Source organism: Staurois parvus, unplaced genomic scaffold (genome assembly GCF_062004578.1).
Source record: "Staurois parvus isolate SC_StPar_1 unplaced genomic scaffold, SC_StPar_1.0 ptg000774l, whole genome shotgun sequence".
Lineage (NCBI taxonomy): Eukaryota > Metazoa > Chordata > Amphibia > Anura > Ranidae > Staurois > Staurois parvus.
Window position 1 is genome coordinate 625,731 of NW_028318570.1, and position 13,636 is coordinate 639,366.

Sequence of the window (13,636 nt, forward strand, 5' to 3'; positions counted from 1 at the left end):
TCGTCTGGCAAGACCGCGGGCACCGAGTCGTCTGGCAAGACCGCGGGCACCGAGTCATCTGGCAAGACCGTGGGCCCTGAGTCACCAGGCACAACAGCGGGCTCTGAGTCAACTGGCCCGACAGCGGGCTCTGAGTCAACCGGCGGAACAGCGGGCATTGAGTCGTCTGGCAAGACTGCGGTCACCGAGTTGTCTGGCAAGACTGCGGGCACAGAGTCGTCTGGCAAGACAAGTCGTCTGCCAAGACTGCGGGCACCGAGTCATCTGGCAAGACCGCGGGCACCGAGTCGCCCGGCAAGACTGCGGGCACCGAGTCGTCTGGCAAGACTGCGGGCACCGAGTCATCTGGCATAATAGGATCATCAGGCTGGATCAGTTCATCAGGCTGGGTAGAGACAGCAGGCTGGGTAAGGACATCAGGCTGGGCACCGAGTCGTCTGGCAAGACCGCGGGCACCGAGTCGTCTGGCAAGACCACGGGCACCGAGTCGTCTGGCAAGACTGCGGGCACCAAGTCATCTGGCAAGACCGCGGGCACCAAGTCATCTGGCAAGACCGCGGGCACCGAGTCATCTGGCAAGACCGCGGGCTCCGAGTCATATGACAAGACCGCGGGCCCCCAGTAACCAGGCAAAACAGCGGGCTCCGAGTCAACCGGCCGGACAGCGGGCTCCGAGTCAACCGGCGGAACAGTGGGCATCGAGTCGTCTGGCAAGACTGCGGGCACCGAGTCATCTGGCAAGACTGCGGGCACCGAGTCATCTGGCAAGACCGCGGGCACCGAGTCGTCTGGCAAGACCACAGGCACCGAGTCGTCTGGAAAGACCACGGGCACCGAGTCGCCTGGCAAGACTGCGGGCACCAAGTCATCTGGCAAGACTGCGGGCACCGAGTCATCTGGCAAGACCGCGGGCACCGAGTCATCTGGCAAGACCGCGGGCTCCGAGTCATATGACAAGACCGCGGGCCCCCAGTAACCAGGCACAACAGCGGGCTCCGAGTCAACCGGCCGGACAGCGGGCTCCGAGTCAACCGGCGGAACAGTGGGCATCGAGTCGTCTGGCAAGACTGCGGGCACCGAGTCGCCTGGCAAGACTGCGGGCACCGAGTCGTCTGGCAAGACTGCGGGCACGAGTCGTCTGGCAAGACCGTGGGCACCGAGTCGTCTGGCAAGACTGCGGGCACGAGTCGTCTGGCAAGACCGTGGGCACCGAGTCGTCTGGCAAGACTGCGGGCACCGAGTCGTCTGGCAAGACTGCGGGCACCGAGTCATCTGGCATAATAGGATCATCAGGCTGGATCAGTTCATCAGGCTGGGTAGAGACATCAGGCTGGGTAAGGACATCAGGCTGGGCACCGAGTCGTCTGGCAAGACCGCGGGCACCGAGTCGTCTGGCAAGACCGTGGGCACCGAGTCATCTGGCAAGACCATGGGCACCGAGTCATCTGGCAAGACTGCGGGCACAGAGTCGTCTGGCAAGACGAGTCATCTGGCAAGACTGCGGGCACCGAGTCGTCTGGCAAGACTGCGGGCACCGAGTCGTCTGGCAAGACCGCGGGCACCGAGTCGCCTGGCAAGACTGCGGGCACCGAGTCGTCTGGCAAGACTGCGGGCACCGAGTCATCTGGCATAATAGGATCATCAGGCTGGATCAGTTCATCAGGCTGGGTAGAGACATCAGGCTGGGTAAGGACATCAGGCTGGGCACCGAGTCGTCTGGCAAGACCGCGGGCACCGAGTCGTCTGGCAAGACCACGGGCACGAGTCGTCTGGCAAGACTGCGGGCACCGAGTCATCTGGCAAGACCGCGGGCACCGAGTCATCTGGCAAGACCGCGGGCACCGAGTCATCTGGCAAGACCGCGGGCACCGAGTCATCTGGCAAGACCGCGGGCCCCGAGTCACCAGGCACAACAGCGGGCTCTGAGTCAACCGGCCCGACAGCGGGCTCCGAGTCAACCGGCGGAACAGCGGGCATCGAGTCGTCTGGCAAGACTGCGGGCACCGAGTTGTCTGGCAAGACTGCGGGCACAGAGTCGTCTGGCAAGACGAGTCGTCTGGCAAGACTGCGGGCACCAAGTCGTCTGGCAAGACCGCGGGCACCGAGTCGCCTGGCAAGACTGCGGGCACCGAGTCGTCTGGCAAGACTGCGGGCACCGAGTCATCTGGCATAATAGGATCATAAGGCTGGATCAGTTCATCAGGCTGGGTAGAGACATCAGGCTGGGTAAGGACATCAGGCTGGGCACCGAGTCATCTGGCAAGACCGCGGGCACCGAGTCGTCTGGCAAGACTGCGGGCACCGAGTCATCTGGCATAATAGGATCATCAGGCTGGATCAGTTCATCAGGCTGGGTAGAGACATCAGGCTGGGTAAGGACATCAGGCTGGGCACCGAGTCGTCTGGCAAGACCGCGGGCACCGAGTCGTCTGGCAAGACCATGGGCACCGAGTCGTCTGGCAAGACCGTGGGCACCGAGTCATCTGGCAAGACCGCGGGCATCGAGTCATCTGGCAAGACCGCGGGCCCCGAGTCACCAGGCACAACAGCGGGCTCTGAGTCAACCGGCGGAACAGCGGGCATCGAGTCGTCTGGCAAGACTGCGGGCACAGAGTTGTCTGGCAAGACTGCGGGCACAGAGTCGTCTGGCAAGACGAGTCGTCTGGCAAGACTGCGGGCACCGAGTCGTCTGGCAAGACCGCGGGCACCGAGTCGCCTGGCAGGACTGCGGGCACCGAGTCGTCTGGCAAGACTGCGGGTACCGAGTCATCTGGCATAATAGGATCATCAGGCTGGATCAGTTCATCAGGCTGGGTAGAGACACCAGGCTGGGTAAGGACTTCAGGCTGGGCACCGAGTCGTCTGGCAAGACTGCGGGCACCGAGTCGTCTGGCAAGACCATGGGCACCGAGTCGTCTGGCAAGAATGCGGGCACCGAGTCATCTGGCAAGACCGCGGGCACCGAGTCATCTGGCAAGACCGCGGGCCCCGAGTCACCAGGCACAACAGCGGGCTCTGAGTCAACCGGCGGAACAGCGGGCATCGAGTCATCTGGCAAGACTGCGGGCACAGAGTTGTCTGGCAAGACTGCGGGCACAGAGTCGTCTGGCAAGACGAGTCGTCTGGCAAGACTGCGGGCACCGAGTCGCCTGGCAAGACCGCGGGCACCGAGTCGCCTGGCAAGACTGCGGGCACCGAGTCGTCTGGCAAGACTGCGGGTACCGAGTCATCTGGCATAATAGGATCATCAGGCTGGATCAGTTCATCAGGCTGGGTAGAGACATCAGGCTGGGTAAGGACATCAGGCTGGGCACCGAGTCGTCTGGCAAGACCGCGGGCACCGAGTCGTCTGGCAAGACCATGGGCACCGAGTCGTCTGGCAAGACCGCGGGCACCGAGTCATCTGGCAAGACCGCGGGCACCGAGTCATCTGGCAAGACCGTGGGCCCCGAGTCACCAGGCACAACAGCGGGCTCTGAGTCAACCGGCGGAACAGCGGGCATCGAGTCGTCTGGCAAGACTGCGGGCACAGAGTTGTCTGGCAAGACTGCGGGCACAGAGTCATCTGGCAAGACGAGTCGTCTGGCAAGACTGCGGGCACCGAGTCGTCTGGCAAGACCGCGGGCACCGAGTCGCCTGGCAAGACTGCGGGCACCGAGTCGTCTGGCAAGACTGCGGGTACCGAGTCATCTGGCATAATAGGATCATCAGGCTGGATCAGTTCATCAGGCTGGGTAGAGACATCAGGCTGGGTAAGGACATCAGGCTGGGCACCGAGTCGTCTGGCAAGACCGCGGGCACCGAGTCGTCTGGCAAGACCACGGGCACCGAGTCGTCTGGCAAGACCGCGGGCACCAAGTCATCTGGCAAGACCGCGGGCACCGAGTCATCTGGCAAGACCGCGGACTCCGAGTCATCTGGCAAGACCGCGGACCCCGAGTCACCAGGCACAACAGCGGGCTCTGAGTCAACCGGCCCGACAGCAGGCTCCGAGTCAACCGGCGGAACAGCGGGCATCGAGTCATCTGGCAAGACTGCGGGCACCGAGTTGTCTGGCAAGACTGCGGGCACAGAGTCGTCTGGCAAGACGAGTCGCCTGGCAAGACTGCGGGCACCGAGTCGTCTGGCAAGACTGCGGGCACCTAGTCATCTGGCATAATAGGATCATAAGGCTGGATCAGTTCATCAGGCTGGGTAGAGACATCAGGCTGGGTAAGGACATCAGGCTGGGCACCGAGTCGTCTGGCAAGACCACGGGCACTGAGTCGTCTGGCAAGACTGCGGGCACCGAGTCATCTGGCATAATAGGATCATCAGGCTGGATCAGTTCATCAGGCTGGGTAGAGACATCAGGCTGGGTAAGGACATCAGGCTGGGCACCGAGTCGTCTGGCAAGACCGCGGGCACCGAGTCGTCTGGCAAGACCATGGGAACCGAGTCGTCTGGCAAGACCGCGGGCACCGAGTCATCTGGCAAGACCGCGGGCACCGAGTCATCTGGCAAGACCGCGGGCCCCGAGTCACCAGGCACAACAGCGGGCTCTGAGTCAACCGACCCGACAGCGGGCTCCGAGTCAACCGGCGGAACAGCGGGCATCGAGTCGTCTGGCAAGACTGCGGGCACAGAGTTGTCTGGCAAGACTGCGGGCACAGAGTCGTCTGGCAAGACCGCGGGCACCGAGTCGCCTGGCAAGACTGCGGGCACCGAGTCGTCTGGCAAGACTGCGGGTACCGAGTCATCTGGCATAATAGGATCATCAGGCTGGATCAGTTCATCAGGCTGGGTAGAGACATCAGGCTGGGTAAGGACATCAGGCTGGGCACCGAGTCGTCTGGCAAGACCGCGGGCACCGAGTCGTCTGGCAAGACCACGGGCACCGAGTCGTCTGGCAAGACCGCGGGCACCAAGTCATCTGGCAAGACCGCGGGCACCGAGTCATCTGTCAAGACCGCGGACTCCGAGTCATCTGGCAAGACCGCGGGCCCCGAGTCACCAGGCACAACAGCTGGCTCTGAGTCAACCGGCCCGACAGCGGGCTCCGAGTCAACCGGCGGAACAGCGGGTATCGAGTCGTCTGGCAAGACTGCGGGCACAGAGTTGTCTGGCAAGACTGCGGGCACAGAGTCGTCTGGCAAGATGAGTCGTCTGGCAAGACTGCGGGCATCGAGTCGTCTGGCAAGACCGCGGGCACCGAGTCGCCTGGCAAGACTGCGGGCACCGAGTCGTCTGGCAAGACTGCGGGTACCGAGTCATCTGGCATAATAGGATCATCAGGCTGGATCAGTTCATCAGGCTGGGTAGAGACATCAGGCTGGGTAAGGACATCAGGCTGGGCACCGAGTCGTCTGGCAAGACCGCGGGCACCGAGTCGTCTGGCAAGACCACGGGCACCGAGTCGTCTGGCAAGACCACGGGCACCGAGTCATCTGGCAAGACCGCGGGCACCGAGTCATCTGGCAAGACCGCGGACTCCGAGTCATCTGGCAAGACCGCGGGCCCCGAGTCACCAGGCACAACAGCTGGCTCTGAGTCAACCGGCCCGACAGCGGGCTCCGAGTCAACCGGCGGAACAGCGGGTATCGAGTCGTCTGGCAAGACCGTGGGCACCAAGTCGTCTGGCAAGACTGCGGGCACCGAGTCGTCTGGCAAGACCGCGGGCACCGAGTCGTCTGGCAAGACTGCGGGCACCGAGTCATCTGGCAAGACCGCGGGCCCCGAGTCATCTGGCAAGACCGCGGGCTCTGAGTCAACCGGCCCGACAGCGGGCTCCGAGTCAACCGGCGGAACAGCGGGCATCGAGTCATCTGGCAAGACCGCGGGCTCCGAGTCGTCTGGCAAGACCGCGGGCTCCGAGTCGTCTGGCAAGACCGCGGGCTCCGAATCGTCTGGCAAGACCGCGGGCTCCGAATCGTCTGGCAAGACCGCGGGCTCCGAGTCGTCTGACAAGACTGCGGGCACCGAGTCGTCTGCCCAGACTGCGGTCACTGAGTCATCTGGCGTAATAGGATCATCAGGCCGGATCAGTTCATCAGGCTGGATAGAGACATCAGTCTGGGTAAGGACATCAGGCTGGGTAGAGACATCAGGCTGGGTAGAGACATCAGGCTGAATAGAGACATCAGGCTGGGTAGAGACATCATGTTCGGTAGAGACATTTGGCTGGGTAGAGACATCAGGCTGAATTGTGGGCGCCGAGGCACCAGGCTGCACCACGGAAGGCGGGTTCTCAGATGGCAGGCTGACCGGTTTGGATACTGGCAGGATGGTATTGGTTGGAAAGAATTTTCGCCTTTTCCTGGTTTTAGTTACCGGAGCACTGTAAGTAAGCGCAGGTTTGTAAACGGATGGAGCAGCTGAAGACAGAGAAGAGCTGGAGGATGGAACAGAGGAGGGAGCAGTTGCTACAGAGGACTTCTTTACAGGGTTAAAGAAAGGATAGGTGCAGCAAGTGGGAGCAGAGGACTGATATGTGGTAGTTAGCAGAGTATACTGGGCCGTCACTGGGGGTGCTGTCGGGGATGCAGGAAGAGTGCCTTGAGCGGAGGAATGACGTTGTAAGCTGACTGAGGCTGGGTGCAACAAGTCTGACCATGTCTGCAGTATGGGTTGAACAAAGCTCAGCTTACACAAAGCCTGTCTGGTCAAAGACTGCACTGCGTTTATACAATCCCTTAATACCTGTTGTGAACATGCAGCATAATGCTCCAAGAAGCAATCCACATCATCCTCTAATAACCATACCAGGGACTCTACCTGGTCTTCACTAAATGGTGGCAAAAAGTCATTCCTGCTTTCATGGGTACCAGATGAAGCCAACTCTGCACAAACCTGAATCAAAGGTTGCACCTCAGAGAACTCTGTGCCCTGATCTACTAGAACATGAGCGACCCGTATACATTCTAGCAGTTGATCCAGGGTATACTCCCTCAGAGTCTGATAAGCATATTCTCTGTCATCAAAAACCAGCAGCGATGAATACACAACCTCATCAAGATCCATCCTTCCCAGCAACAAGCCAAGATGGCTTCCCTGTGCAGTCACTTCTGGTCAGGGTGGCCTTGTTGTAATGTCAGGGATGCGGGTGTGACCAGAAGTGTGTGGACTGACACAGGGAAACGTAGGCTTCAGATATAGTAAATAATATAATTTATTAAGACTAACAATACAAACGCAGTGCAAAACTAAACATAACACAGTGCAAACAAACTGAACCAAACCTCCAACAGATAACAAACATACGATACAAGAGTAGTCAGGCAGGCCGGGTCGGTAGCAAACGGGCAAACGGAGTACCAGGAGCAGGCGGGAGAGTGGTCAGGACTAGCCGAGGTCAGTACAGGCAGAGTTCAGGCAGCGTCAGGACAGCAGAAACAGGATCAGGAAACCAGGGCCAAGCAAACAGTACAACAAGGCATAGACTGCAGGTCTGGCCATCCCTTAAATACACCACCTGCAATCAGCCCCAGGTGATAGCTAATTGCAGAAGTGAGCCTCTGGTTGTTGAGAGCACCCACTGGCCAGCCCTGGTACTGCAGCCCACAAGGCAGGTGAGTCCCACCACTATTGGCAAGTCCATTCCTGACACTGCCTTCCAATAAGACACCGGGACTAGATGGGCTGCCTTCTGAATGGTATGGCACATACAGGGAAGATCTGGCTATGCGTTTACATAACCTTTTTAATTCAGGTTTTGAAGATAGATCACTTCCAGGTTGTATGAATGAAGCTCTCATAGGGGCAGCACAGTGGCTAAATAGGGCAGCACAGTGACTAAATGGTTAGCACTTCCGCCTGGCAGCACTAGGGTCGTTGGTTCGAATCCCAGCCACGGCACCACCTGCCTGGAGTTTGCATGTTCTCCCTGTGCCTGTGTGGGTTTCCTTTGGGTACTCCAGTTTCCTTCCACACTCCAAAGACATGCTGGTAGGTTAATTGGATCCTGTCTAAATTGGCCCTAGTATGTGTATGTATGAATGTAAGTTAGAGACCTTAGATTGTACACCCCTTGAGGATTAGGGACTGATGTGAATGTATAATATATATATATATATATATATATATATATGTAAAGCCCTGCGTAAATTGACAGCGCTATATAAGTACCTGAAATAAATAAAGAAATAAATAATAGTGTTAATACCCAAGCCTGATAAGGACTTGTTACAATGTGGGTTGTATCGTCCAATTTCATTGCTTAATAGTGATGTTAAAATTTTGCCTAAACTTCTTGTCACCCATTTGCAGAGAGTGATCTTGATGTTAGTGCACCCGGATCAGTCTGGATTCATGCCTGGAAAGAGCACTTTTGATAATATACGACGTCTATATTTACATATACATAGAGCTGCTGTTGAGGGGAGGAGTTGGTTAGTGTTATCCATGGATGTGCAAAAGGCCTTTGACACAGTTCATTGGCCTTTTTTATGGGAAACCATTTCCCAGATGGGGTTCGGTTTCAAATTTTTACGCTGGGCTCAACTGCTGTATGCCAATCCCAGGGCTCGGGTCCGTACTAACAGGGATGTGTCTTCGGCCTTCCCCTTGCGTAGGGGCACAAGACAGGGGTGGCCCCTCTCGCCCCTCCTGTTTGCTCTGGCCAGTGAGCCCTTGGCTTGGCTGTTCGTCAGGTGGTGGCGATCAAGGGCATTCATGTTGGTTTCCTAGAGGGGATAATTTCATTATATGCTGATGATGCCCTGGTATATTTGGATGGCTCTTCTGAATCATTCTCTAGTCTGATGTGTGTGGTGGAGGAATTTGGAGAGGCTTCGGGTCTTCAGGTTGGTTGGGACAAATCGATGGCGTTTCCTATTGGCCCCATAGTTCCGTATGACGGCTCAAGGATGGATGTACGGCTGTGAAAGGTCCAGGTATGCACCTTTCATAGCCGTACATCCATCCTTGAGCCGTTCGCTAGGCTTGAACTTTAGGAGTGGCCGCCATCTGCGGGAGTGCAGACGTACACTTTAAATTTTGAAAATAAATGATAACAACCTTTGACCTGTGGTCTTACGGGGTGCTGAATACATCGGTGTCCTACAGAAAGTGAAAGGGACCGGCCTGATATAAATAAATACCACGTCTAGAGCCCGAAGGGCACACACTGCTGCGGTGTAGATACAGATCACCAGCCCCCCCCCCCCCCAAGGTGGATTCCTGTTACCTCTGACTTACCCTCATGAGTGGTTCCCCCTGCTGGATGGATGTTCAATCCTGGAGCCTGGAGAGTGACGCTGTGTATTACCTGTCTTGCTGAGGTTTGCCAGATGATCCCCTGAGTTACCTTTCCAGATCCAGATAACCAGGAGTGGTCTGATTTACTCAAACGTGCATTATATTGTGCTTTCTGGTTAGTGCAATATACATTCATTTACAGCCACTGGAATCACAGAATTCACCTGACGATATTTTATTGAACTTGGAATCTTGATATTATCTTTATGTCACTTGTGCACTTTAAGCGTCAAAACCAAGACGTTATTCGCATTATTGCTTTTAGCGCTCCACAGAGCATGTTTATGATAACCATACCATACATACAATTTATTAGATCGACATATTTTTATCATATACAGCGCTGCATATATATATATATATATATATATATTTACTGGTTTATGAAAAGGATTTTGAGGTGTTACCTTCATGCTAGCTGCTCGTCATTTTACCTAGCGCTCATTTAGTTACGTTTTACCAATCTATTATTTTATAATTTACAAAACAGTGGAGATTTTATTGTGTTCAGATACACTACTGTGAGTCTACTTTTATATTCCAATGTTTTTTATTAATTTTTAAACATTATAAAACAGAGGCAATAAAACTCGCCCACACAGGGGCTATCAATTGCACAGAAAAAAAAAGCAAAATAAAAGGAAAACAGTGCTCTAACGCCAACAGGGCAAAAGGTACGCCCACGCAGGGGCTATCAATGGCACATAAGGTACAAAACATTAATGCAACTGACTCTAACAACTAAAGGCAGCTGTCCAGTAACACCAAAAACAGAGAGAGAGAGAAAGGGGAAAAAAAAAAGGGGGGGGGCAAAAAGCAGGGGTCCAAGAGCGCCAGTATCAAACGCCATTACATCCCCAGGCTAGCCGGGGGGAGTGTGGGAAAGGCATATTGCAACCACGGCTCCCATATTTTCAAAAATTTATGGTGGGAGTCATTGCGGATACTCGACATCTGCTCGTTGAGCATCATAGTAGTCATACGATCCCGCACCCCCTGAAGAGGGACAAACGGACTCTTCCAGACCTGGGCAATTGTTCTAGTGGCCGATAAAAACAAATAAGAAGCCAACTTCTGCTGGTGAGCCAAGAGGCCCGGTATGGGGCAATGAAGCAAGACATACCGGGCATCCTGGCATATGGAGAGATGGAACAAGGTGAAATGGAGGCCAAACACACGAGACCAAAAACTAAACAGTCTTGGGCATGACCACCAGATGTGCAAGACATCTCCACGATGGCCACAACCCCGAAAACATTGATCACTACAGGCAGGGTTAGCCTGGGCCAACCGAGCCGGAACCCAATACCACCGAAACAATACCTTATACGCTGCCTCCAGTGTGGTCGTATTAAATGAGCATTTAGCTATGAATGACCAAGCCCTATTCCAGTCCTCCGGATCCACAGCCACTCCCAGATGAGTCTACTTTTTTACTGAAAATATAGTTTTGATAAACAGTTGCACAATTATTGTGTGACATAGAAAATTGCAACTACCATCAATTTATTGTACAGTTTCTCTGCTTTCAGAAAATATACGTTGTATTGTTTGGGGAGTTTGAAGTGTGTTCATGTAATAAATGTGCATTTTATCATGTGTGTGAAAATTTAAAAAAATGGCCTGGCAGCAGGTGGTTAATGAATAATACCTCCCCCCCCCCCAGCAATCTTCTCTACTCCCCGCCTTGTTACTTACTTGAACTTGTCTATAAAAAGGTCACACAGGAAATTTCTACATTTTGTATATTCAGATTTGTCCAGCAGATTCTGAATAATTTTTCATACATATTTCCATAAATGCATTCCAATAAAACTAACTGGTTCTGAATGCTGTTCTTCCCTATGTGTGTACAACGAAAGAAAAAATTTCAATGCACAAAATACTAAAGTGTACAGAAAACCAACCTGATAAATTGCGTATCCAATAGTTAATAGTTCGGCTCCCGCTTTTTTTAACTTTCGCCTGTTCTTTTGCATTAAAGCTGCAATAAAAGTACACTCATTGTGGTCATCATCCTTCTCCTTGAGGCTCAGCTTAATCTGGGGGTTTGTCCAAAAGGTTTCTTAAAAGAGAATCAACATACTATATAAGTATCAACTATTAAAAAGGAGACCTACTGTACAATAAACAGAATAGAAAAAAATATAATGTAAAAAAATATCTTAATAGATGTAAGGAAAGCTGTTAGATTTTTTTTTATGAAACAGAAAAAATAATGATATGAAACACCCACATTTCACTACAAATGACCAACTAAAAATAGGATTTTTGACTTAAAAGTAAAATGCCTTTCTTGGAGTACAATACAGGACACAGGATCTTTAGATGTTACCATGGGTTATATGCAGCTACCTTCAGGTGATTGGACTCTGGCCTAAAAAAAAAAAGTTGCTGGGACATCTATATTACCCCTTCTACTCGCAGCATAAAATAGCAAGCAATACGGAGTCTGTAAGAACAGAGTGGAGGAACCTGTGTTCCATACTGTACTCCAGGATTCTATTGGTAAGTCAAAAATCCTATTTTCTCAGTCATACAGTACAGGACACAGGATCTTTAGCCTTTACTATGGAACTTCCAAAATCTGTCTAGCTGAGGGGGGGATGGGAATATAGCAACAACCACCAACTGGCCCACAGAACAATAGGTTAAAAAGAGCTCAATGGAACTCAGAGAGCAGCCTGTAGCATTGTATGCCTACATCAGAAGAGGCCTGTACATCTACATGGCAGAACATAACAAACATATGAACAGAAGATCAGGTGACAGCCTTGCAGGGAGGAGTCGGAGGGTGGAGCCTGACTATGATGGCACGGGAGAGTGTGCAGTAAGCACTCTCCGTTAGCCTCCCCTCGTTTATCCTCCCCATGAGTCCCCGATAGAGAGACCAGCTGCACCGAGGGTGAGCGGTGACTCACCCGGCTGGAGAGGGTTCGCGGTGTCCCGGAGACGGTCGGCGACCTGGACCCGGGAGAGAGCTGGGAGAGAGCCGGGAGAGGAACGCCTCGGGGTTTTCCTCTGACTTCCTGCGGCGGCTTCGGAGGAGGAGTGGAGTTGCCGGGGAGACGGTCGGGCTGTCGGTCAGATTGCCTGAAGCCAGGAGAAGGCCGGCTTCGGAGGAGGAGTGGGGTTGCCAGGGAGACGCTGGTGGGACGGACAAGGCAGTGGAGCGGCGCCGACACGTGGGCAGCCGCGGAGGAGTCCTGGGAGATCCGGGTGTGGGAGAGCTTGCCTGGTGTGTAACCAAGTAGGAGAAGTGGAGGAGGTAAACCAGCATACTCCCTCCACATCACACCATCTCCACCCTATCTTCCTGAGCCCTCTAAATCTCCATACCGCTATACCATCCCTGCAGCATACCATCCATACCAGCCATACCATCCCTACAGCCTTACACCACTGCTACAATAAGGTTAACCCTCTAACTTCTATATCTTTCCCAATCTTTAACCTAACATCTACCAGCATACCACCTCCAAAATAAGGAGATATCTGATGGGAAAGATAAGTGACTTGAGCTATATTAGACCCACAGGAATCCCCTTAAGAACTTATAATGACAAAAGAGGACTGCTTCTGGAGCGATATTCCAACGTGAAGGGTGAGTGATGACCATGGGTTTCCCTGTAGTTCTGCTTCTACACTCTTTATATATTGGATCTGTACATTGGAGCCTTATATACATTGCTTCCTCGTATTAGACTTTCAGATGCCTGTAGTAAGACATTGCATTAATTATACAACCGGAAAATAAAAGAAATAGGGGATTCCTAAGGCGTGTCTGAAGATTGGGAGGAGTAGGTGTCCAGGAAATAAGAGTAAAAGCTTTAAAAACAAAATGAAAGGTAAAAACACCAAAGGGAGTGGGCCTAAGAACTCCCAAACTGGTACGATTAAGAAGCTTGTGTCACAGGGAAATGTTACCCCAGAAAGATCTCAGGGAATAAATGAAAAAAGTGAATTGGAAATAAGTCTGGATAATAGCCTGAGACTTTCCCTGGGCCCGGTATATAATAGTCAACAATTAATGGAAGGCACTGACCTGAGAGATCGTGAAAGAGATATGCAAATACCTAATAAAAAAGAAATGGCGGAGATGTTTAAAGGCTTGGAAAAATCAATGAAGCATGAAATGGGGATGATTCGGGAAGAAATGGGACAATTGTTAACTAGGGTGGAGGAAATGGAGGAAAAAGTGCAAATTTATACCCAAACCATCCCAAAATTAGAAAAATGGATACTAGAAGATAGAAAAGAACAAAGGAGATTGCTTTATATGATGGAAGAACAAGAAAATAGAGAAAGGAGAAATAATCTCAGAGTAAGAGGAGTTCCGTAACTGTTACAGGGGGAAGATTTAAAAGACTTAAAAGAGCTAATTGGCAAAATTTTGAACTCC

The 13,636-nt window shown here is 53.0% G+C and overlaps 1 protein-coding gene across 4 annotated transcripts in view; it reads right to left on the reverse strand.

Annotated features, from left to right (window-relative positions):
* The window catches only part of CAPN9 (calpain 9), an 834,396-nt gene that overhangs the window by 355,903 nt on the left and 464,857 nt on the right, over positions 1-13,636 (reverse strand). For all 4 annotated transcript variants that reach the window (XM_089654542.1, XM_089654541.1, XM_089654540.1 and 1 more), the window contains exon 10: positions 11,142-11,299. In XM_089654542.1, the coding sequence (XP_089510668.1) occupies positions 11,142-11,299 (158 nt within the window). The remainder of the gene's footprint in view (positions 1-11,141; positions 11,300-13,636) is intronic.